This window comes from Sphaeramia orbicularis, chromosome 15 (genome assembly GCF_902148855.1).
Source record: "Sphaeramia orbicularis chromosome 15, fSphaOr1.1, whole genome shotgun sequence".
NCBI lineage: Eukaryota > Metazoa > Chordata > Actinopteri > Kurtiformes > Apogonidae > Sphaeramia > Sphaeramia orbicularis.
In genome coordinates, this window is record NC_043971.1 from 21,104,102 (window position 1) to 21,131,435 (window position 27,334).

The 27,334-nt window shown below is 35.0% G+C and overlaps 1 protein-coding gene across 3 annotated transcripts; it reads left to right on the plus strand.

Annotated features, from left to right (window-relative positions):
- Window positions 1-14,501: 14,501 nt before the first annotated feature.
- Window positions 14,502-27,334, plus strand: LOC115434233 (isoaspartyl peptidase/L-asparaginase). Of its 3 annotated transcripts, none has more exons than XM_030156063.1 (7): window positions 14,502-14,584; window positions 16,080-16,276; window positions 23,378-23,520; window positions 23,726-23,889; window positions 24,308-24,426; window positions 26,546-26,656; window positions 26,828-27,334. In XM_030156063.1, the coding sequence occupies exons 2-7, from the start codon at window positions 16,090-16,092 to the stop codon at window positions 27,034-27,036; spliced, it is 933 nt and encodes a 310-aa protein (XP_030011923.1). In that variant the 5' UTR covers window positions 14,502-14,584; window positions 16,080-16,089; the 3' UTR covers window positions 27,037-27,334. The 3 variants fall into 3 exon arrangements, with proteins under 3 accessions (XP_030011923.1, XP_030011924.1, XP_030011925.1); XM_030156064.1 differs by lacking the exon at window positions 14,502-14,584 and adding an exon at window positions 14,836-14,859 and having other exon boundaries at window positions 16,082-16,276; XM_030156065.1 differs by lacking the exon at window positions 14,502-14,584 and adding an exon at window positions 14,858-14,888.

The following is a 27,334-nucleotide window of genomic DNA, read 5'->3' on the forward strand; positions in this document are numbered from 1 at the left end:
TTTTTTTTTTTTTTTTTTTTTTTTTTATAAACCTATTTTTCTTGGAGTTACAAAACTGTCCACTCAGCTGGCGTTTAATTTTAGAAGCATAGAAACATATATTTACTGATATACTATGGGAAAACTATGAAATGAAAGCATTTTTAATGCCGCTAAGCTGATGTTTTCTCACATTTTAACATACGCAAATACTAGTTATTACTCAAAAACAACAACTTTTTGTTTAAAAAAAAAAACAAAAAACTGTTAATTAAAGTCTAATAACAATTAACTTTTTTTTTTACACTCAAACATGTTAGTGCAGATCAGGTTTATCAAGAACAGCAAAGTTACATTAATGGTATGAATGTCTGTGTTTGGGATGGTGCGTAAGTGTCCACTGTGTTGGCTGATATGGAACTAAAACAACAAAACCCATGAATATACAAGAGAACTGCTTTGAACAGCTGTCCACTGTAGTGAGCACTATGCATGAAAGGGTTAAACATGTAGATTTAACACTAGATTTAAATGGACTGCACTTATTATTATATTATATTATATTATATTATGCAGTGCATTTTATACACCTTTATGGTATCCAAAGCCACCAGGTCAATTTAAGGTTCAGTGTCTTCCATGGACACTTTGACATATGGACAGTCTGAGCCAGGATTCGAACCACCAACCCTTTGGTTACTGGACGAGCTGCTCCACCAACTCTACCAACCCATTCATTTACAAATTTATAATGTTACATTATTAAATGTTTACTTTTTTATATAACTTTTTTATTAAAAAAAAAAAAAAAGCAAATATGCTGTTATTTCAACATTATGGTCTTGCAATTTAAACGGCACCACATTGTTTTTCAATTTACAGTTTTATTTTCTAAAAACCATAGAAATACATAATTTCTACATACAAATCTAGTTTTGTTAACATACTCTTTCTGTAAAAAGTACACCTATTTGATTCAATCGTTAACACAAAAACCTTTTCAAATAAACAACTTTGCATTGTATTGTCACTTACAGTTATTTTATGCTGCAATTTTACAACTTTTTGATGTTAATTCTACAGTCTTTTTTTTTTTTTTTTTTTTTTACAGTGTATTTACTCCAGCAACAAAACCCAAGTCAAATCCTATTCACACCCTAAACCAGTGTGTTTCAACCATGAATTGGAACCTGGAATTCAAATGGGGTTGCCTGAAATTTCTAGTAATTGATTAAAAAAAAAAAAAAAAAAAAAAAAATAATAATAATAATAATAATAATAATAATAATAATAATGAAAAATATATGGTGAGTTGAGAGAGACAATCCCAATACATAAAAGACATGACAAACTCTAAAGCTGAAACTGAAGCACTGTGGTACTGTTTATTTCCCAAATGTTCATTGTGGTCAGTTTCAGATGCTGCAGCTCTTTCATAATTCATGGTTTGAGTTCTTGTTTGTTCAGTATTAATTGTCAGCCTTGTAAATCCAAGCTGGACTGACTGTACATATCCTGACCAAGGAAAATAAAATTGTCCCTTCGTGCAGTAATCTAACCCTGGCTTTTCTGCCTCTGTCCATAATAACCCAGCCAACATGTCCATGTGGGCCCCAGAAGGGTTCCATTTGGGCTGCATATAAGGGTCCCATTTGGGTTTGTCCGCAGTTTCCATGGAAGCCCCTCATGTGTTTGCCCAGATCAGAATCAGAATCAGAATCTCTTTATTGTCACTGTACCAAGTACAATGAAATTAAGGCAAAGCTCTCAGGTTCAGTGCAAGAATGTGTAGACAGACAACAAATATCAGTAAAACAATAAGTATCAGTAAAAGGCACAGTTATTTACATTAAAAAAAATAAAAAGTATTGCAAACTAAGATATTTGAAAACATAGAATTTAAGTAGTGAAAATAACATGAAAGACAAATATCATGGGATAAATAGTGTGAAGAATAAATAATATGAGAGATTCAAATCTCTGATTCTGATATGTGCAAACACGTGGGGCCACCATGGAAACTGCGGACAAACCCAAATGGGACCCTTCTGGGGCCCACATGGTCATGCTGGCTGGGAGTATACATTATATAGACTAAATGTCATCTAAAATTAACGTTTATTTGCAACATAGTATAGCAAACTATTACATGATCAAAAGCAAATTAATTCTAGCAAAAAAAAAAAAAAAAAAAGGCTACGTTTTGAATATCTGGGGTCACCAGAAATTTGTGATGTTAAAATGGGGTCACGAGCCAAAAAAGGTTGGGAACCACTGCCCTAAACCATTGTATTAACAATATTATACTATCCGACTAAAAGAATACAAATCTGACTGTAGGCTTAGGAGAAGGAGTGCCTCTGCAGGTCATTCCTCCCCACAGCCATCAGACTGTATAACAGTACACAAGCAGTGGCCCTCCACCACCCACATATCACATCATGTATATGTGCAATCACTATGTAAATATGTAAATATCTTTAAATTTTACACATAAATTTTTATACTTTAAGAACATTTATTCCTACCTGCCTTTCTTTTGCACTGGTGTGTTGCATATTGCTTCTGTAAACTGCTAAATTTCCCCATGTTGGGATCAATAAAGTCTTATCTTATCTTATCTTATCTTATCTTATCTTATCTTATCTTATCTTATCTTATCTTATCTTATCTTATTTTATCTTAGCATAGGGATAAGGTTTAATTTCAACACAAAAACTGAAATATTACCAATAAGATACCATCTCATCATCAGTAATTACATCTTATCTGATTAGTTTCCTTATCCATTCCAGGAAAATAACAATGTTGCTCATGATAAATGGCTTTTCTATCATTTTTGTACCTTATGTCTCTTGTAAACTGGGAAGGGGAGGGGAGGGGGAGGGGAGGGGAGGGGAGGGGAGGGGAGGGGAGGGGAGGGAAGGGAAGGGAAGGGAAGGGAAGGGAAGGGAAGGGAAGGAAAGGAAAGGAAAGGAAAGGAAAGGAAAGGAAAGGAAAGGAAAGGAAAGGAAAGGAAAGGAAAGGAAAGGAAAGGAAAACCAGTACTGTCGCTGTCCATGGTCCTGCACATTTCTACTTGCATGACTGAACTGAAACCCCACTCTCTGAAAGGTGAAGAATGTCTCTCTGGCAATCTAGATTTCATTTTCAGTACATATATGTGTAAATTAAAGCTACGAGTTTACAGCACAGCTGATTGCACTGTTTTTATTTACACTGGATGCTTTTATCCTGTGTCTTAGAGGCATTGTGAAGTAAACATGTTGCACCCTGCAGATTACACCTACACCTGATTTATCACAGTTCTGTTAAATAAAGAAAATACAGCATAGAGTCGACACCTGTGCAAAAATTAGACACAAGTTTATGTAAATGATGGGGAAAAAAAGCTTTACTTTTATACTTTAATAAATATTCCCAACCAGGTTTGAAATGCTGAGTAGAGGGGTGGGATGGCACATACAAAAGCAAACATACGCTCATTATACTCCCAACAAAAAAAGGGCCATGAGGGTAGTTAGCAATAAGAACTTGTGAATATGTTTTTTTTAAAGGCCCAAGCTTTGAAATTCATAGATGTGGTAGAAATTTAGCTAGCTCAAATCAGGTGCAAAGCAAAAAATAATGTACTTTCTGCTAATATACAACATAAAAGGGGATTAGAACTTGTGTAACACTGGGTTCATACAATTCTGATTAGTGTGTGTGTATGTGTGTGTTTCACTTTGTTGGGGGAATATTTGGAGTAGTTTAGCTGATAAACTCAAGCGAAGTACTAAAATAAAACTGTCCAAAATGATGTATTATTTTTGCAGAGAGTTATAGTGATAAGAAGGAGCAGTATGATGCTTGTTGGTTTTGCTGCTTTTTCATTATTGTTGTTGAAATGACACCTGTACAGAGATACTGAATGTGGTAATAAAATACCCTTCACTTTCTTTCTTTTTTTTTTTTAACCCACCACCACCACCCCTCTTCAGAGGACTACTTTATTTTTAATTACAGCTTGTGCTCAACAAGTAACAAGTAACAATTTCAAGTTTTACACTCATATTGTCATCCATTCCTTGCTCATATAGACAAAAGTGTACAGGGACAGGACGAAACAAAGTGACAGATTAATAATAATGGATTAAATTTATGTAGTGCTTTTTTGGTCACTCAAAGCACTTTACATTACTGACCCATTATTCATTCGCTCTCACATTCCCCCTCTGGTGGTGGTAAACTACATCTGTAGCCACAGCTGCCCTGGGGCAGACTGACAGAAGCGTGGCTACCAATCCGCACTTACAGCCCCCCCGACCACCACCAAACATTCATATGCATTTATACACCAGTGTGAGTGGCACTGGAGGCGAGGAGGGTGAAGTGTCTTGCCCAAGGACACAACAGAGCGGGATTCAAACCGCCAACCCTTCGTTTATTTGACGACCCACTCTACCAGCTGAGCCATGGCCACCCTAACCGACTGACACAAGACAGTGGGACAGAGCAGACATAAGACGAGACAATGGACAGACAAACTAAGTGGTTGCTGTTGGAGATGCTAATGTTGAGCAGATGTATTGCATTAGTATTTATTTATTTATCCTCCTAAGACCCAGGAAAGTACAAGTTTTAGCTTTTTTTTTTTTTTTAAATATAAAATAGTTGCCTTTATTGGAAACAGCACTATGCAACAATTTTTTCAGATGCATTTTTACAGTTTTTATGGAATGTCCTTTGCAGTGGACAGCATTTTTTGTTTTGTTTTTCCAATTAAGCTATGAAACTCTTGTCCCCTACAGAGGACAAAAACACTGCTGGGTCTCAGGAGGCTATGCCAATAAAATACACTCTTAAGTACAGAGTATAGAAACAGGGTAGTGCCATATAGGTTTGTACTTGGTTTTGTTGTTTTATGTATTCGTCTTTAACAGGACTCATCTAAATGTTTGTTTTTTCTGCTTGTAACCCCATGATACTGTCTAAATAGAGGGTAATTGCTCTTTATTTTCTGCTACTGCACCTAAAGAGAGCGAAGCAAAGAGCAATGTCTTTACATCATTAACCTGAATTAATGGTCATCTAGAAAAGAAAGATATTCCTGACACAGATATTAAACATCACTGCTACCAGGATCATTCAGTTGTGTGACATTTTCACTTCCTTAATTTACATGGGATTAGTTACAGTAATTGGTCTTCAAGGAGGTCAAATCAGGATTTTTTTTTTTTTTTTTTTCCTTGTAAAGTGAATTACACCGCTTCCTGAAATGCCAGGTGAATGTTTGGTTACAGCCTTGGGGGAACAAATTCAGCTGAGGAATGAGGCAGCACATCATATAAAAATGCCCCTCTTGTCCCCTGGCTATGATATTGACTAGAATCTTAAAGCAGAACTCATCTGCAGCGCGGCACGCAGGCTGCTTTACTTACTCACAAATTAGTTTTGAGCAGAAGAGGCTGAATGACCAATTCTAGCTCTACTTGACCTTTAGAGTTCAGTCTGACTGCACTGATCAGAATCATAAAGACTGTTGGGGGGGAAACACAGATGCCGCTGTTAACTGGATGAAAGTCAATTGTTGTGTTATTGGTGTTACTTTGCTTTTTTTTTGCAGGAATGTGAAGAACAAGAAGTACTTAGAACAGTGTTTTTCAACCATGGGGTTGGGACCCCTCGTGGGGTCACCTGGAATTCAAATGGGGTCACCTGAAATTTCTAGTAATTGATTTAAAAAAAAGCCAAAATAATAATAATAATAATAATAATAATAATAATAATAATAATAATAATAACTTACTAAAGTGGCAAGGTTTCACTGTAAAACAATCAACGTTATTACAACAGCAAGATCTTCCGGACACTTTTCATAATTTTTTTAGTTTTTCATCCGATTTACATTTATACTCAACTAGACATAGCGACAATGTTCATTTACCCTTCAGTCGAACATCTGGTCAATTTAATATTTTATTTAGAGGTCCTAAATTGTGGAACAATCTAGACATGTCTCTAAAGTCTATATTGTCATTTACATCTTTCAAAAACTCACTGAAAAAACATCTCCTGTCCTGACTTTTTCAGTGTTTTCTATATTGTTAATTGTTGTTTAATTATTGTTTTCTTATGTTTGTACATTCTATTTTTTATTTTATAATAGATGATGGGAGTGGAACTCTGTACAAGCCCTTCGAGCTTCATTCCCTCCCTGCACTGTTTTTATTGTGCTAAATAAATAAATACAAATACAATACAATGCAAACTTTGGTGCTGCTGGTGGATATACACCCCAGGTGAGCCTCTAAATAAGACCCTCTTTCCTCCTCATTTCAGTTTAACCTCTTGAACACTGGTATCAGATGTTTGTGGTGCAAGATTTTATCAGTTTGAGAAAGAACAGACTGTACCACACAACTTAAACAGGGGATTGGGAGCAGTTAATGCAGCGTTTCTTAACCTTGGGGTCGGGACCCCACGTAGGGTCACCTGGAATTCAAATGGGATCGCCTGAAATTTCTAGTCATTGATAAAAAAAAATGTAAAAATTAAAACTTACTAATAAAAATTTACATTATATAACCTAAATGTTGTGTAAAATTAACATTTATTTGCAACATATTATGGCAAACTATTACATGATCAAAAACAAATTAATTTTAGCAAAAAAGAATGTCTCTGTTTTGAATGTCTGGGGTCAGCAGAAATTTGTGATGTTAAAATGGGGTCACGAGCCAAAAAAGGTTGGGAACCACTGACTTAGAATATAATAGTTTTCACTTCTTTCAGAGCAGATTTACAGTCACGGAAAAAATTATTAGACCACCCTTCAATGATTTCTTTAATTTCTTGTTCATTTTAATGCCTGGTACAACTAAAGGTACATTTATTTGGACAAATATAATGATAACAACAAAAAGAGTTTAATTTCAGAGCTGATATCTAGTCATTTTCCATGTTTTCTTGATAATAGCCAAAATCCCTTCAGTTCTTACATCAATAGCTATGGCATTGTACTGACAAAAACAGTACTTTTAGGCATTCCATGTTTTCTTTTCTGTCTGTTTTAGTCACATGATACACACAGGAGTTAGTACTTGATTGCATAACCATTGTTTTTGATGACTTTTGAGATGGTCTAATAATTTTTTCCGCTACTGTAGATGTAGTGAAATATCAATAATTCTGATCCAGTGTGTCCAGTTCTTCAATCGATATTCATATTTAAAGACTAAATGTTTAACCTCAGTAATTTAGAGTAAATACATATTTTATTATCATCAGAAGACAATAAAAAAGTAGCTACACTAACCCCAGGCTCTATATGTGTCTAAGCTTCAGTTTGTATGTTATTTATCATCATCAGCGGGGATATATTGACACTGATATAAATAATGAATTGAGCCAAATAAATACGTACATGAAATGTTTTTTTTTTTTTTCCACGACTGTACTTTTAACAACTGAATGCATCTGTTAACCCTTTGTAGGGCACTCATAAAAATACTTTGAAATTCAACATTTCAATCATAGTGTGTTATTGGAGGACATAAGACTTTACGATTTTGTCAAATTTTTTTCAAAATTTCTGACGGTCATGTAGAAAATCAAGGTAAATGAAGTTACCATATTTGGTTCCTTGCCGTATGTGGCAATAAATAAATAAATAAATAAATAGATAAAATAAGATGAATAAATCCAAGATGTATACATAAAACAAACCGAAAAAAAAAAAAAAAAAATCAGATGTGATGTGAAAAGAACATGTATTTTAGAACATTAGAACATCACTTTTAGAACATAAGTGCTGATCCAGACACCTGTCAACATCCACATTATCAGTTTGAACCTCATTCCTTACATTAGTACCATTACTTCATGGTACCAAACAAAGCAGGTACATCACTGTTCATGCAGAGGATGACCTTACAGACCCTGCAGACCACATTTGACTCACTGTTTTCACTGTAACCGTTGCTGTCACTGTCTTGTAATGTGTGCAGAAATGTCCAAAAATAGTCACTTGCCCAATAAAGAGTTAACATCATGTAAACGTGATATTTTCATAGTTCGTTTCATTGTGACTAATGGCATCAGGGTGTCTCTACATTAATAGAATATTCATTTTGAAGCGCAACATTATTAATTACAGAATAAAAGCCCCAATATTTGACATTAAATACATACATTTCTAATATGTTGCTGATATCGTGTTATATTGCAGCTCATGATAACTTACATTGCTGCTTATTTCAGGTCTAGAACGAGCTATTGATCAGAAGTCGAAACTTGCACGTTCTCTTTTTTTTTTTTTTTTTTTTTTTAAATGTGATGTTTAATCTGTTTCTAAAATGCATTTGTGTTTTTCTTCTGCATGATAGCCAACAGCAGGTAGACTGTCTTACATCAGCCCACACTACAGTATGTTTGTATTTCATGCTTGCTCGACCTTCACTGATTTAATTCTTTTCCCTTATATGATTTATGATGATGTTCGTAATCCTGATTCTTTTACAGTGACTACCGTGGCTAATGATGATTTAATGTGTTTTCAGCTGGTGGTTCCAGGCCTGCAGTATGTGTGTGAATGTAGACCCATGCAGACTGAAAAGAAGAAGAAGAAAAAAAAAAACAACAACCCACACATCCATTCTCACTACACAGGCAGGAAAACTACGTATGGATTGAAGTTTATAAGGCCGGACAAGGATTTGTCTTTTATCACTGTGACAGATCACTTTGCAGGGACGCCACTGACCCCTGATTTACACACTGGGACATTCCTGATCAAGACTTAGGAGTCAACATGGATGTTATGGACTCTTACAACCCTCTAGTGGTAAAAATATAGCATTACACATTTTATTGTTGAGGATCTTAACATATTTTTTCAGGTATGTCATGTATTTATGATTATATGTTGTTGTTTTTTACTCTGGCCTACCTTTATGTCATAATTAATAACCAATAAAATTTTACTGTTAGTATTATAGATAGATAGATAGATAGATAGATAGATAGATAGATAGATAGATAGATAGATAGATAGATAGATAGATAGATAGATAGATAGATAATTTGGGGTTGTCATTATTTATAGTTTATTATGATCATATTTTACTGGTCAGACCCACTTGAAATCTAATTGGTCTGTATGTGTCTGTATGTGGATTGATTGTTAATATCTTAGTGTAATTTTTGTATTTCACAAATTCATCCCGCGGACCGGACTGGACCGTTTGGCGGGCCGAATTTGGTCCCCGGGCCGCATGTTTGACACCAATGCACTATATGCAAGATTAGTCAGCAATAAAATTACAATATTTTCTGACTGATTCAGGTGACACAAAAATTTAAAAAACACAAACATAGATAAAAGAGAAGAGAAAGAGAAAAATAGAAGAAAAAATAAAATAAAATAAAATAAAATAATAAAATAAAAAAATAAAAAACACAAACATAAATTTGTATGTACCTTCATTTTCTTTCACAACACTTTTTAGAATAGATCGCTGGTTGTTTGAAAGTTCAACTGGCCTTCAACTTGTAAAATTAGGTAACAAAAGTATTATGAATTATTACTTTCTATCTTCTTCTTCTTATCTGATCTACTTTACTTATTTAAACTACTTACTTGTTTACTATTTAGACAAAAATTTTAGTGAATTATACTCACAAACAAATCATACATTTCAAGGGTTTTGTTGTGCATTTGGTAATAACCTAAAAGTGAGCAGTTGCAGGTCTGCTGGTTCTGGTGGCTGGTTCGATACTAATGCTGCAAAGGTGTGTGACGACTTGGACAAAGTCCAGCTCCAGATGATGCAGTTTTCCAACAGCTGGTGGATTTTATCCCCAGAGACAGATTCATCCTACTGTGGTCTTTCACTGTACTGTTATCTGCAGATTTATTAAAAGCCTTAAAAATCTCCTGCTAAAAATGTATTTGAAATATTGACTTCAATCCAAGGAAAAAAGACAGATGAAAGAAAGAGCAGGTAGAGGGATCAAAGAAAGGAAGAAAAAAAGGAATCTATCTATGTATCTATGTATCTATGTATCTATCTATCTATCTATCTATCTATCTATCTATCTATCTATCTATCTATCTATCTATCTATCTACTACTACTATTTTTAATATGTCATGTCACCAGATGTTTGCTTGTGTTTGGGTTTCTGTAAATTGGCTTGAGAGTCTGGTTTTGACCAGCTCTAAATGTAAAAGTGTCATGTGATAACTTTTTGTTATGATTTGGAGCTGTATAAATAAAATTCGATTGATAAAGAAAATAAAGAAATATCATATATCATATTATGGCTATTTATTTCTTTTTACAGTTAGCATTGATAGAGGCTTTCAAAAAAGGGCCACATTTGATAATGTCTTACATTCACTAAGACATTGTTTTGACTGGCTTATGCAATATGACATTTATTTATGCAATTTTTTTTGGGACATTGTTTCTGAACCTAGATCTGATCAACTGAAGCAACCGCAGATCACAACACTAACCTCATAGGCTTGTACTGTGGGCACTAGGCATGATGGGTAATCTCTTCATTCATTTCTCTTACCACGTTAATGTGCTCATCATGTCTGGACTCAACAGAAAACATTTATTTATTTATTTATGTATGTATGTATGTATTTATTTATTATTATTATTATTATTATTATTATTATTATTATTATTATGTGTTTGTGTTTAATTTAATTTAAAGTTTATACTTCTTCCTACTCCCTTTCAACCATGCACATTCAAACACATACTTGAATACAGATTCTGTAACATTCTGTAACATTTAAATGTTATTTTGTTTTTGTCTTATTTTGCTTTATTTTATTTTGTTTCTTTGCATGTTCGAAAAAAATAAAAAAATAAAATAAAAAAGGTACACATGAACTGCATAATAACAACACACGTTTATACAATCAAAAAAATGCAAGAAAAAAAACAAACAAACAACAACTATGCATTGTGTATTTATTGTTGCAACATTGTATCTCATTGGAACCTATCAGAAAAATAAAAGATCAATAATAATTAAAGCTGCAAGCAGCATTGGGCGGGACCTCGCACTGGGTGATCCGCCTCCCGTGCGTTCTGCCTTCCGTGCGTTCTGCCTCCCATGTGTTCCGCCTTCCGTGCATTCTGCCTCCCGTACATTCCGCCTCCCATGGCCGTCAACACCTCAGCTCCACTCACACCTCTCCGTTCTGACACCAGCCCCCTCCCTTTTGCATCTGTCTTACTTTCTTCCCTACAGAACACCTGCGCCCCTCTGCTGAAACCATCACCTTTTAATGAGGCTTTTATTTTGAAAAGCCTACTGTGTGTGTATGCAAGTGTGTGTGTGACAGACCGAATACCTTTGAGTGACTTGAAATTGTACAAACAGGTGAGCATAAAGCTTATACTTTACATTTTTTAATAAGGCTTTGATTTTGTAAAACTTTATTGTGTGTGTGAGTGTGTATGTGTGTGTGTGTGTGTATGTACCATTCACATTTTTATCATGTCCTCATTTTTATTGTAGTTTATATATATATATATATATATATATATATATATATATATATATATATACATATATATATATATATATATATATATATATATATATATATATATATATATATATATATATATATATATATATACAGTACAGGCCAAAAGTTTGGACACACCTTCTCATTCTTTGCATTTTCTTTATTTTCATGACTATTTACATTGTAGATTCCCGCTGAAGGCATCAAAACTATGAATGAACACATGTGGAATTATGTACTTAACAAAAAAGTGTGAAATAACTGAAAACATCTCTTATATTCTAGTTTCTTCAAAGTAGCCACCCTTAGCTCTGATGACTGCCTTGCACACTCTTGGCATTCTCTTGATGAGCTTCAAGAGGTAGTCACCTGAAATGGTTTCCTAACAGTCTTGAAGAAGTTCCCAGAGATGCTTAGCACTTGTTGGCCCTTTTGCCTTCACTCTGTGGTCCAGCTCACCCCAAACCATCTCGATTGGGTTCAGGTCTGGTGACTGTGGAGGCCAGGTCATCTGGCGCAGCACTCCATCACTCTCCTTCTTGGTCAAATATCCCTCACACAGCCTGGAGGTGTGTTTGGGGTCATTGTCCTGTTGAAACATAAATGATGGTCCAACTAAACGCAAACCGGATGGAATGGCATGTCATTTCAGGATGCTGTGGTAGCCATGCTGATTCAGGTTGCCTTCAATCTTGAATAAATCCCCAACAGCGTCACCAGCAAAGCACCCCGACACCATCACACCTCCCCCTCCATGCTTCACGGTGGGAACCAGGCATGTAGCATCCATCCGTTCACCTTTTCTGCGTCGCACAAAGACACGGCGGTTGGATCCAAAGATCTCAAATTTGGACTCATCAGACCAAAGCACAGATTTCCACTGGTCTAATGTCCATTCCTTGTGTTTCTTGGCCCAAATAAATCTCTTGTGTTTGTTGCCTCTCCTGAGCAGTGGTTTCCTAGCAGCTATTTGACCATGAAGGCCTGATTCACGCAGTCTCCTCTTAACAGTTGTTGTAGAGATGTGTCTGCTGCTAGAGCTCTGTGTGGTATTCATCTGGTCTCTAATCTGAGCTGCTGTTAATTTGCGATTTCTGAGGCTGGTGACTCAGATGAACTTATCTTCAGCATCAGAGGTGACTCTTGGTCTTCCTTTCCTGGGGCGGTCCTCATGTGAGCCAGTTTCGTTGGAGCGCTTGATGGTTTTTGCGACTGCACTTGGGGACACATTCAAAGTTTTTGAAATTTTCCGGACTGACTGACCTTCATTTCTTAAAGTAATGATGGCCACTCGTTTGTCTTTACTTAGCTGATTGGTTCTCGCCATAATATGCATTCTAACAGTTGTCCAATAGGGCTGTCAGCTGTGCATCAACCTGACTTCTGCACAACACAACTGATGGTCCCAACCCCATCAATAAGGCAAGAAATTCCACTAAGTAACCCTGACAAGGCACAGCTATGAAGTGAAAACCATTTCAGGTGACTACCTCTGGAAGCTCATCAAGAGAATGCCAAGGGTGTGCAAGGCTAGGGCTTGGGTGGCTACTTTGAAGAAACTAGAATATAAGATATGTTTTCAGTTATTTCACACTTTTTTGTTAAGTACATAATTCCACATGTGTTCATTCATAGTTTTGATGCCTTCAGTGAGAATCTACAATGTAAATAGTCATGAAAATAAAGAAAATGCGAAGAATGAGAAGGTGTGTCCAAACTTTTGGCCTGTACTGTATATATATATATATGTGTATATATATATATATATATATATATATATATATATATATATATATATATATATATATATATACAGGGTGGGGAAACAAAATTTACAATGAACATTTAGTTGTTTTTTCTCAGCAGGCACTACGTCAATTGTTTTGAAACCAAACATATATTGATGTCATAATCATACCTAACACTATTATCCATACCTTTTCAGAAACTTTTGCCCATATGAGTAATCAGGAAAGCAAACGTCAAAGAGTGTGTGATTTGCTGAATGCACTTGTCACACCAAAGGAGATTTCAAAAATAGTTGGAGTGTCCATGAAGACTGTTTATAATGTAAAGAAGAGAATGACTATGAGCAAAACTATTACGAGAAAGTCTGGAAGATACTATTAAAGAAGAATGGGAGAAGTTGTCACCCAAATATTTGAGGAACACTTGCGCAAGTTTCAGGAAGCGTGTGAAGGCAGTTATTGAGAAAGAAGGAGGACACATAGAATAAAAACATTTTCTATTATGTCAGTTTTCTTGTGGCAAATAAATTCTCATGACTTTCAAAAAACTAATTGGTCATACACTGTCTTTCAATCCCTGCCTCAAAATATTGTAAATTTTGCTTCCCCACCCTGTATATATATATGTATATATATATATATATATATATATATATATATATATATATATATATATATATATATATATATATATATATATATGGGTTTTAATTTGAAAGGCAATTTTCTGACTTCCTCTTGGAGAGAGCTCATAGCGTCCTCCTATATTTTTTGTAATGCTCGATGTAAGGAACATGTTGACATTGGTTTCATCTCTCAGACATTACTGCTGGCTGCTGTGGCGGTTTCCGTGTTTTTTTGACATAGGTGGCGCTAGAGAGCCCATTTTGGCACCTACGGGGTTAATTTTTGCATTTATCAAATTTTTCACCGGACCTGACATAAGTGCCAAATTTGGTGAGTTTTGGAGCATGTTCAGGGGGTCAAAATCCAGTTCAAAGTGGTGTCGGGAAAATAATAATAATAAAAAACGAACGAAAAACAGTAGGGGCCTGGCCTTCTGCCCTCTCGGCTCGGTCCCTAATAAACTTTCTCAGTTTACTCTTAAACAACAGAACTCAATAATATTGTCTGATTGGTACATTTTCTAACCTTGTTTTGCAGAATTTTATGTTGAACCTTTTGGCAGGAAGTGCTTGTATTAACGTCGCCATACTTGACAGCAGTGTGACTGTAGGATACACGCCAAATAATCCCACGGCACACCACGTGACTATACCGGAAGGATTTTTGTCTGGGATAAACTGAGCCAATCGGTAAATGCAACACCCCTCCTACTGGTTTTTATATTCCTAAATGTGTTATTTTTCTCATATTAGTGTGTGTTGTTATTTGTGTAGTGTGTGTGTTTGTGTGTGTGGTGCAACCGCTGTGTGAGCAGCTGCTGAAGGGAGTCACACGTGCATTGCAGACACACACACACACACACACACACACACACACACACACACACACACACACACACACACACACACACACACACACACACACACACACACACCAGATCTGCAGGGCTTCACAGCACAAAGGGGTTCATTTATCCAACTGGAAAAGCTCCTGGTAAGAGCAGGAAATGCCAAATACAAAGAAGTGGGAAGTGAACAGGTTGTAATTCACAGGAGAAATATTAAAGAAAAAGACAAGAAGTTGAGATTAATTAAGGTTTTAAAGGAAAATGTGTAAGTGCTGTTTGTGTTGTTGATCTGCTGTGAAGAAGCTGAACTTTAACCTGAAGGATAAATGTCTGAAGTAGGGTTTCAAAGTTCAGCCTTGGCTTTGAAATCAGTCAAACAGTCTCACTGTTCAATGTCTGCTGGCAGACCTGCGCCTTTTTAATACAGTTAACATGCTCTTAAAATGGTGGTCAAATTCATTTGGTACTCATAAGACATGATGTAAATATATTCTAAACATCTATGCATTGGAATTTTGAAATACAGCTGCAATTTGAAGTAACTCTATTGTTTTTTTTTTTTTTTTTAATTTCCTACTTGTAGATCGATTAGTCGGTTTAATTGGACATCAGCACAAGCATTGGTGGATTATATCAGTAAGAGTAAAAATACCAAAGATAATTTAAGTTATATTCATATTTAAGGAATTGCATCCAAAGTTGTCTAGATTTTTAATTATTAATTTGATGTTCAGTTGCTGTTTTATTGTTAACAACTTATTTTCATTTATCCAAACGTGTTTATTTATTGATTTTTGGTATTTATTACTTTGATCTGAAGGTTTGGTTCAATAGTTATTGAGTTTCTACTGAAGTTAACAGCAAACTTCCATGGGTGACTGATTAATTGATTATTAGCTTGTTCCTTTTTGAAACTAGAATAGAATAGAATTTGTATTGTCATTGTCCAGCAAAAACAATACAAAACCAAACTAAAAAAAATCAGCTGTAAAAAACATGTACAGCACACACAGTCTACTTCTAATATAAAAGATCTATAGAAAATATTAAAACTTTTATAAACGGCACACATGGGACTCAAAATAAAGTGTCAGTGATATAAATTAGACTCCAATGATATCACTATAACAGGCTTTAACCATTTCATGCATATTGGTCACTACAGTGGACAGTTATTCAAAGATGTTTCCTTGTATATTCATAGGTTTTGTTGTTTTAGTTCCATATCAGCCAATACAGTGGACGCTTATACATCATCAAGCCTGGAGGGCACAGAGAAGAATGTAGATTATTAACTGAGATGTTTAACCTTCACTGATTTGTCTTTATTCCTGCAGAGATTCAAAGATGGCAGCGGTCATAGTTGTTCATGGCGGTGCTTGGGCCATACCTGAAGAATTGTCCAAAGCCTCTGTTGATGGAGTCAAGGCTGCTGCACGGGAGGGGTTTTCTGTGCTCAAAAGAGGAGGAAATGCACTGGATGCTGTTGAATCAGCCGTGAGGGCGATGGAAGACAATAACATGTTTAATGCAGGTATTCAGAATTTACCTATAATACAACCTATAATGCAGTGTTGCTCAAACTGTGGGGTGGGTCCCATATGGGGGTCTTGGAGGCTTTCAAGAGGGTGTGAGATTGCTCATGGGTGTTTTTTAGGTCAGAGCATGTAGAACAGGGGTGTCAAACTCATTTTGATTCAGGGGCCAGATTTAGCCCAATTTGATCTCAAGCGGGCCAGACCAGTAAAATAATGACTTAATAACCTATAAATAATGACAAATCCAAGTTTTTCTTTTTGTTTGAGTACAAAACACCCAATTAAATTATGAAAATATTTACATTTTACAGAAAGATGTGAATAACCTGAAAAAACAAAAATTTCATTTGAAAAATTGGTACAAATTTAACAATATTATGCTTCGACATATTATTTATCCATGTACATTACACACAATGTTACATAAACTTTTGGTAACAGGCAGAGTATTGTTAAAATTTTGGAGTTTGGAACTAAAATTTGAACAATTTCTACAATATTCCATCTCTTATTGTTAACACAACTACAGATCACAGAGGATCCATAAATGCACCAAACATTTAGTAACAGGCAGAATATTGTTAAAATTGCACATCTCAGGTTGGTCATCTTAGTTTATATTTATGTATTTATTTGCATTTTATTGTGAAAGAATAGTTTTGTAAATGTAAATATTTTCACAGTGTAATGTTATTTTTTTTTCGCTTAAATTTTTTCCACATAATTTGAGAAAATTTGTCATTGTCGTTATTTATGGGTTATTGTGTTGTTATTTTTACTGGAGATCACATTGGTCTGTATGTGGAACCTGAACAAAAATGATTTGGATAACCTGGACTGTTCAGGTTAATTTTTGCACTTTCATCCTGCGGGCCGGAATGGAACCTTTGGCGGGCCGGATTTGGCCCCCGGGCCGCATGTTTGACACCTGTCATGTAGAAGGTGGAACTAACATTTGGGCGTCTGAGCACCCTAAACTCATTTTAGGGATGTGCAACTAACAAATGGACTGCTATGGTGATCTCTGACTTATGTAGACAAAGAGGGTAGGTTTAGAAAATGGACAAGTATCTTACTGGGGAGAAAAGAAAAATGTACGACGCATGCGTTTTTGCATTTTTTTCCTGAATGAAAAATTAAGTGCATTGTACAACAGGCTCATTGCAGCCATGAATACTGTTAAAATATCCATCTTTTTCACCAAAGATCTCTTTGTTTGAAAAAATATTCCATTTTATTGTTATGGTTATAACAAGATTATAACAAGACATTTTATGTTTTTATTTGGAAAGATATTGTCTCAGGGAGACCTCTTGTTTATTCTTATTGTTCAACCAAAAAATATTGTTGTTATTATTATTATTATTATTATTATTATTATTATTATTATTATTATTTAATTTGCACAACAAATTATTCAAAGAAAACAAAACAAAAGTATGGCTGGAAATGTTTCTTCTCCCAAAGTGGAGTTGGAGAACCACTGCCATAACACTGGGTTTCAAAAAAATGTTTTTTGCAAGTTGTCTAGGTTTTTTCAACTGAATTAGGACCATTTTGCACCGCTAAATCCAAAAATGACATCTGTTTTTCTCAATCAGGTCAGGTTTTTTTGCTAATTTGATTTTGAAAAATTTGATCTTCTCACAAAATTGATTACATTTTTGTGACTTTATCAGTTGATTTTTTATATAGTTCTCACCCAAAATAGGTTTTAAGAGAATAAAAAAATCATTTTCTAACAGGATTCCTGTTAGGTACAATGGTGTATTCACCGCAGATGTAGCAGAATACGTCAGGCTTATTTTTGCAAGATCTTCTAGTCGAAGCCATTTCATTCACCTGTAATATTAAAAAAACCATTAATCATAAATTGGCAAAAGTAAAAATCTTCAGAACTCGTTTATTGCAAGAAATATGAAAGAATTTTTTATCATATGATGTGAAAATGCCCATAAATGTAAGCAAAAATGTTAAAAAGCCAATATGTAGCATAGTTCAGAAAGTTGACCTGATTGAGCAAAATTAATGTGATTTTTGGATTCAGCACACCAAAATTATCCTAAATCTGCTCAAAAAACTTAAACAATAAATTTGTTGTTGACCAGTGTAATGAATGAGTATACACAACTCCTCTTTTATATTATTTATATGTACTCCAAACTAACTCTTTTTCTTTATTTAACTGCATTGCTTTAACCCATAAAGACCCAAACAACCATTGGTGATGCAAACAATCTACAGATATAAACTATTTAATACCTGTTGATCCACTAATCCTATCAATCCGTGTAAATAATTGGGGTAAAATACAGTTTGTCATCTTTTCATTGGGACATTTAGAAGCTCTGTAGTTACCGTGGAAACACTGTCATCTTCCACAACATTGATTCACCAGTAAAACCCATGGAGTTGGATCATTAACAGTGGATGGACACACTTGTTTTTACCTTTATTTAGCAGTATCTTTGCTGAAAAAGTTATTTTTTTCTTCATTTTTCTCTGTTTTGATATAATTAAGTTTGCATTTACTCTGAGTTTTCATGAATATCTACATGATCTGTGTATTAAATATAGGAAAATACAGGATTTACACCAAACAAAATGCAAAATACAGAAGGTAATGTTATTAAAAAAAAAGTGATAAATCAGTTAAGAAAGGTAGAAATAGAGAAAAATTAATTTGGGAACTACCACAAAAGTAGCACTGGGTCTTTATGGGTTGAAATGTCTAAACTACAGTTGTCTGTTTTATATCCATAGGGAAATACAGGGGTTGGACAAAATAATGGAAACACCTTAAAAAATCAACAAAATATAATTTAATATGGTGTAGGTCCGCCTTTTGCGGCAATTACAGCCTCAATTCTCCGAGGTATTGATTCATACAACTTGTGAATTGTTTCCAAAGGAATTTTAAGCCATATTTCAGTTAGAATACCCTCCAACTCTTTTAGAGACGATGGCGGTGGAAATCGACGTCTTACTTGAATCTCTAAAACTGACCATAAATGCTCAATAATGTTGAGGTCTGGGGACTGTGCCGGCCATACGAGATGCTCAACTTCATTAGAATGTTCCTCATGCCATTCTTTAACAATTCTAGCTGTATGGATTGGGGCATTTTCATCTTGAGGTGAAGGTGTTTCCATTATTTTGTCCAACCCTTGTATAACTTTAATTCTGTGGTTACGTTGAGTTTATCCGTGGCACACTGTCTCCATCTCCTGGTGGAAATGCAAACATGCATTTAGATTTCAGATGGTGGTGGGGGTGGGGTTATGTTTCTGAACGACTACTGTGCTCATCCTCATAATCTGACATAATCCAAGACGGACTCTGCACAAAAATATCTACACTTGAAGTCTAAAACCTAATCTGTCCAGTCCTGAACTATGTTTCTGCTTCAACCAATAAAGACCCAGTGCAACTTTAGTGGCAGTTCCAAAACATTTTCTTTTCTGTATTTAACTTTTCTTAAGTGATTTATCACCATTCATTATGACATTATCCTCAGAATTTTGTGTTTTTTTTCAGTGAATATCAGGTATTTTCCTATATTTAATTTACTGATCATGTGAATGTTCATAAAAGCTCAAATTAACCCTTTCATGCACAGTGGTCACTACAGTGGACAGCTATTCTACAGCTGTTCTCTTGTACATTCATGGATTTTGTTGTTCTTTTTGTTTTTTTTTTGTTTTGATTTGTTTTGTTTTTTTTACACATATCTTTATTAACGTTTTAAGACACTACATATCTTTTCTGGCATGAATTGGTAACATTATGTAGATCTCTCCTGAGCATAAATCCCCAGAATTACAAGCCCTCCCCATAGTTTTCACACAATTTATCAGTAAATACATGTTTCTGTGCATCAAAAATTAAACGTGTGGTGTCCAGCCGAGTGGACATTTTTGCAACTTCATGAAAAATAGGTTCATAAGAATTTTTTTTTTTTTTCCCTTTATTATTTTTTTTAATGTATTTTTAATTTTTTTTTCAATCATTTTTATTGCATTTATTTATTTTTATTTATTTTGCAGAAGAAAATTTTCAGTCGCATTATTTTTTTCATGCCTAAAGAGGAATAAAAACACTCAAATTTTGATTAAGGTTCTCATAATTTGTGCATGAAAGGGTTAAAGTTGATGGTTATTATATCAGAAACGGAGAAAACTGTAGTAAAATTGACTTTTTCAGCAAAATACATCATGAACTGTACATAAAACACGTGTCTCCATCCACTGTCATTTATGAAACTCTATGGGTTTTACAGGTGAATCAGTGTTGTAGAACAGGGGGTGTCAAACTCATTTTCTTTCAGGGGCCACATTCAGCCCAGTTTGACCTCCAGTGGGCCAGACCAGTAAAATACTAGCATAATAGCCTATAAATAATGACAACTCCAACTTTTTTATAAGCAAAAAATAATATTAAATTATGAAATCATTTACATTTTACAAACTATCCAAACAAAAAGGATGTGAATAACCTGAAAAAGCTGAAATTTCTGAAGAAAAATAAGAAGATGTAATAGCAAAAATGTAATCAATATTCTTTTTTTTTTTTTTTTAAATTTATCTTTTTATGAGCAATGTAACAGTACGTATAAAGGAGCAGAATTACAGTGCATTCATTATACATTGCCTTTTATATCATTTTCCCCCATACCCAATCCAACCCCAAGGCCCTCCGAGAAGGGGCTACAGCAGAAACAAGAACATCATAACAGTCTCTGAGCAGTAGAAAATCAGATAAGTACAAGCAGTATCAAATCTGCGATGTACAAGAATATTAACTGAGCTAATGGAAATAGAAGAAAATAAAAATAAATATAAAATTAAAAAAAGAAAAAAAATTAGGTCATAGCTTGTAGATACCTATGTTTACTTTTAAATATTAGACATTACCTAGATGTGACAATAATTGGTAGACAGAACAAATTACGACAAAAAACAACGACACCTAAACAATACTAAAATAGAGTAGGGTGGAGGTGTGAGAGATCATTCTGAAGGCAGCGTTTATGAAGATTGAAAGTAATCTAAAAAAGATTGGCATGAAAAAACCAATGAGATTGAGGGTTTTTTTCATAGATTTACAAAAATGTCCACTCAGCTACACCATGAATTTTATTCTTGAAGCAAAGAAACATGTATTTAAAACCCAAAATGATAAAGTGATATGAAAACAGTGAAATGAAACCATGTTTAATGCAGCTAATCTGATGTTTTCTCACATTTTAACATATTCTAATACCAGTTATTACTCACTTCATGGAGATAATATGCAAAAAATAACAATTAACAATTGATTTCCACTCAAGAACCAATCAACGACAGCAAAGTTACAGTAATGGTATGAATTGCAGTTTATGAGATGATGCATAAGTGTCCACTGTGTTGGTTGATATGTAACTAAAACAACAAAACCCATGAATATACAGGGTGGGGAAGCAAAATTTACAATATTTTGAGGCAGGGATTGAAAGACAGTGTATGACCAATTAGTTTATTGAAAGTCATGGGAATTTATTTGCCACAAGAAAATGTACATAATAGAAAATGTTCTTATTCTATGTGTCCTCCTTCTTTCTCAATAACTGCCTTCACACGCTTCCTGAAACTTGCGCAAGTGTTCCTCAAATATTCAGGTGACAACTTCTCCCATTCTTCTTTAATAGTATCTTTAAGAAAGTTGACATTGCTGTGTGATGTTCCATTGGTAGCATGTTCTAAAACGCCCCAAATAGCAGAATCCGAGGGTTTAGATCTGGGCTAGAAGGCGGCCATAACATGATTCCCAAAAATTGCTAAAGTTGGATTTGTTGCTGTTGTCAACAAGTGTTTTGGTGTTCTTGTGTAAGATTTTAACTTCAAATCATATTTTACTGCATTTCTAACAGTCTTGTTGTCTACAGGGTGGGGAAGCAAAATTTACAATGAACATTTAGTTGTTTTTTCTCAGCAGGCACTACGTCAGTTGTTTTGAAACCAAACACATATTGATGTCATAATCATACCTAACACTATTATCCATACCTTTTCGGAAACTTTTGCCCATATGAATAATCAGGAAAGCAAACGTCAAAGAGTGTGTGATTTGCTGAATGCACTCGTCACACCAAAGGAGATTTCAAAAATAGTTGGAGTGTCCATAAAGACTGTTTATAATGGAAAGAAGAGAATGACTATGAGCAAAACTATTACGAGAAAGTCTGGAAGATACTATTAAAGAAGAATGGGAGAAGTTGTCACCCGAATATTTGAGGAACACTTGCACAAGTTTCAGGAAGCGTGTGAAGGCAGGTATTGAGAAAGAAGGAGGACACATAGAATAAAAACATTTTCTATTATGTACATTTACTTGTGGCAAATAAATTCCCATGACTTTCAATAAACTAATTGGTCATACACTGTCTTTCAATACCTGCCTCAAAATATTGTAAATTTTGCTTCCCCACCCTGTACCTCAAGTTCAATTGCCATTTTTCTCATGGATTCGGTTGGATCCTTTAGGATTTTGGATTTGAGAGCTTTAATAAAAGCTTAGGTACGTTTTTTGTTGCTTCCTCCACTTCCAGACTTTCTCCTAATAGTTTTGCTCATAGTCATTCTCTTCTTTCCATTATAAACAGTCTTTATGGACATTCCAACTATTTTTGAAATCTCCTTTGGTGTGATGAGTGCATTCAGCAAATCACACACTCTTTGACGTTTGCTTTCTTGATTACTCCTATGGGCAAAAGTTTCTGAAAAGGTATGGATAATAGTGTTAGGTATGATTATGACATCAATATATGTTTGGTTTCAAAACAATTGACGTAGTGCCTGCTGAGAAAAAACAACTAAATGTTCATTGTAAATTTTGCTTCCCCACCCTGTACAAGAGAACAGCTGAAGAAGAACTGTCCACTGGAGTGACCACTGTGCACGAAAGGGTTAACAGTCTTAAGTGTAAAGTCCGAACAGATGCCATCTTTAAACACAATACACACTTCACAGGTTTTATCATCTGTGTGGACTCTGAAAACCTGAATTAAATACTTGCCTGAGTAGCTCAATTAATTACTGATTGTGACAATTTAATTACAGGCCATGGAGCAGCACTAAATAGTGAAGGAGAAGTGGAACTGGATGCTATTATCATGGATGGAAGGACACTTGCGAGTGGTGCTGTTTCCTCAGTGAAGAACATTGCCAACCCAGTGTCACTAGCAAGAGCAGTGATGGAGAAGGTGTTGTCTTAAATAATTACTCTTTTCTCTCTTAAAAAGGGGGGGGCTTATTAAGAATGACACTGATTTATAGACTCTTAATATCTGTAAAACATAATTAGAAAAGCCACCAGATTTTTCTTCCAGTCAGCAGACCATGATACTGTTAATAAAAACCTAAACAGGTTTTTTTTTATTCAAACTTTTCCTTACATGAACACCGCAGACCGACCACGTCATGTTGACAAGCAGGGGTGCCAACATGTTTGCGGAGAGCATCGGCGTGGTTACGGTTCCCACGGATGCACTGGTGACTGAATACGAGCGAAACGAATGGGAGAAACACAAGAACTACATTACAGGAGTAATGGAAGATTTCAACACTAAGTGGTTTGTGCCTCATTTTGCTGATTTTATTTTGACTTTCTTTTGCTTTGACTTACATATCCTCCTGAATCTCAGAACAATATCTTTTGAGCCTGAGTAGCACAGTGTGATACGGTCCTGAAATAGAATTAATAAAAAGCTCGCATCTTAGAGGATTTTCTGAATCTATTTTAAAAATGTTGAAGTTAATGCCGGAAATCTCTGATAAAAACGAAGCATAAGGATGTTTTATCAATGAAACCAAAGTGGGTGTATATGTAGTGATATATTAAGCAATGACAATTGGATACAGGAATTAAAACTGTGCATATAATTCTGTTCTCCCATAAATCAACAAATGACAAGTTTTATACATAGTGGATACACAGGAAATGTTAGAGTGTATATTATTTTTCTGATCTGGTTTTATCGATGTCTTTAGGGCCCATGATACTGTCGGGGCAGTGGCTGTGGACTGTACTGGTAATGTTGCATGTGCGACATCAACTGGAGGGATCCGAAATAAAATGGTTGGCAGAGTAGGAGACTCCCCAGTCATTGGTATGGCTTCATTTACTTATATTTGAGAATAGAATAGAATAGAATGTCTTTATTTTCATTGTACAGGTACAACAAAATTGAAAGTGCAATCCTCTTTAGGTGCCATAAAAATATAAATAATATATTAAAGAGTATAAAAACTGAAAGTGTTAAACGGCTAAAATTTGCTGAGAGGTCTTATTTATGTCTTTGTGCATAAGAAATCAATATAAGTGAATCCCCAAAGGAACTTTGTGTTGGTAAATGCAAGTTATGCATATTTACAGGATTTCAGTTCTGTTGCAACATGTTGATGGTCATATGAACTATGTTTTCAGCTCAAAAATGTCCAATTTCATCACAATTAATGCTATATTTTCATGTCACAAATGGCCAAGTTATATTTGAACTGAATTTACCTGAAAAACAAACATTCTATTCTTTTAGATTCTCCAACTTTTCTTACAAGATTCTATACTACATATCACATGTTTTATTTTTACAGGTTGCAATATGGAGTATGGTGCTGATCCATCCTGTTATGTTACGCCAATACATACATTAAGAATGTCACACGTCACCTTTTAAATCAACAGTTTTCTAATAATAAGCATTTTTATAAAGAAATAACATTTCTATATTGTTATTTGCTCTTTAGTATGATGATAAACTATACAATAAATAATTCTGATCCTAGTTTTTGCACAGGGATCATTTGTGGAAACGGTGACATGGCTGCCGAGCATCAGTATGATGGGATCTGTAACAACCATGTCACATCCGTCCACTGTCACATTTTGTGTTTTTGTGTCAGCTGTTATTGTTTTAGATCCACAATACTAACATTTATGAATAAGAGGAGAATTAGCAATAGTAAGTATATAAGTTTATTACTAATAAAGTACTGGTACTGACCAGAGCATCATGGGTAATGTCACGTCCGTCTACCAATTTTTCACATACACGTGCTATTCAAAATCCAATATTTCTGAAAATATAGCTTCCACTGTCAAATAATATCAGTAGTCTGTGCACAAATGTATTAGCATTATTTCAACACAGTTCTATGCATTTCTTACAACTTTTTTTTTGACAAAAATGGCCACTGATTTGACCCCCTAAGTAAATTTTAGCCAAAAAAGAAAAAAAAAATGGACGGCATAAATATCTAAAAATGCTAAATAGAAGTGTAACAGAAGTATAAAAGACACATAAAACATCATCATATACCCCTAGACAACATTCAGCATTCCCACACTTATATTAGTGTGTTATGACTTAATCAGTCAATCAAATTTTATTTATATAGCTCCAAATCGGGTGACACGGTGGTGCAGTGGTTAGCACACGTGCCTCACAGCAAGAAGGTCCTGGGTTCGATTCCAACACCAGTCGACGGGGGGTGGGACCTTTCTGTGTGGAGTTTGCATGTTCTCCCCGTGTCTGCGTGGGTTCTCTCCGGGTACTCCGGCTTCCTCCCACCATCCAAAGACATGCACTAATAGGTTAATTGGTTAATCTAAATTGCCCATAGGTGTGAATGTGAGAGTGATTGTTTGTCTCTATATGTCAGCCCTGCGATGAACTGGCGACTTGTCCAGGGTGTACCCCGCCTTCGCCCCTATGTAGCTGGGATAGGCTCCAAGCGACCCCCGTGACCCTAGTGAGGATAAAGCGGGTTCAGAAAATGAATGAATGAAAAATGAATAGCTCCAAATCATAACAAAAATTATCTCATGACACTTTATATATAGAGCCAGTCGAAACCAGAATCTCAACTCTCACTCCTTACTCGTATATGAAAAAACACTGATAATGCTAACCAGTATGCCAAACTATACAGCCCTTTGTGATCTGCATGTGTTTTGAAGCCCAGCCTCCATTAATTCACTGTATAATTCATTACTATCTATTATAGTATTTATTATCTTTTGTGCAGTTCTCATGTACACGGTTTCCACCAGGGTTATTTTAAGTATTACTTATTCAGATCTTAGAATATAACTGACTAACTTCTACCTGTGTTTTCCAGTTAGTAGACCCACTGTTATTTATGAATTAAAACTGAGCACTAGTGTTAAACTGTAGAGTTACAAATGGTGAATTTAACATACTTTTTGTGTTTTTTCTTGTAAATAAGGTGCTGGAGGATATGCAGACAACTTCAGCGGTGCAGTATCATGTACAGGACATGGAGAGTCCATTCTTAAAGTCACCTTGGCCAGACACATTCTTTCATACATGGAACAAGGTTTAGTATGACCTTTGAAGAAACGTATTTTGATTATAACGCTACATCAACAGTGTCTACTCTCTTTATTGTCTATTCATTTCATATACTGAATGGAATGAATTTTGATTGTACGAAAATTTTATACAAGGACTTTTATTTTGTATTGATATATTTTTTCTTACCAAACAGGTAAAACGGCTGCAGAGGCTTCAGAGTTAGCTCTGCAGCACATGGGAGTTCGTGTGCGTGGTGCAGGAGGTGCCATTGTAGTCTCTCCATCAGGACAGTGGGCGGCCACATTCACAACAGAGCGAATGGCTTGGGCAGCCGTAGAAGATTCGGTTTTGTGGTACGGATTAGACCCAAATGAAAAATTACAAGAGCAGTTATCCCAGTAACAACTTTAATATGGGTTTTATCCCCACAAGCTGTATGTTTTTAGATGCATTTCTAATGTTTTCAGAAGTATATTAACACCTGAAAAAAATTATGTTTTAATACACTACAGTACTAATATGTATGCCAAGTAAGTTTTAATTACAAGTAAAATTGTACAAAGAAATTTACAATGACATTTTCTTCCTCAATGTTATTAATTCAAATTAACCCATAAAGACTGAGCACTACTTTTGTGTCAGTTCCCAAATGAAATGTCCTCTAAATTTAATCTGTCTTAAGTGATTTATCACCATTTAT

Excerpts from the sequence above, each read along its gene's own strand:
- LOC115434233 (XM_030156063.1), top strand. The coding sequence starts at position 16,090 with ATGGCAGCGGTCATAGTTGTTCATGGCGGTGCTTGGGCCATACCTGAA. Across the intron at positions 24,427-26,545 it reads AGGAGACTCCCCAGTCATTG|GTGCTGGAGGATATGCAGAC; the intron begins GTATGGCTTCAT and ends CTTGTAAATAAG. Across the intron at positions 26,657-26,827 it reads TCTTTCATACATGGAACAAG|GTAAAACGGCTGCAGAGGCT; the intron begins GTTTAGTATGAC and ends CTTACCAAACAG.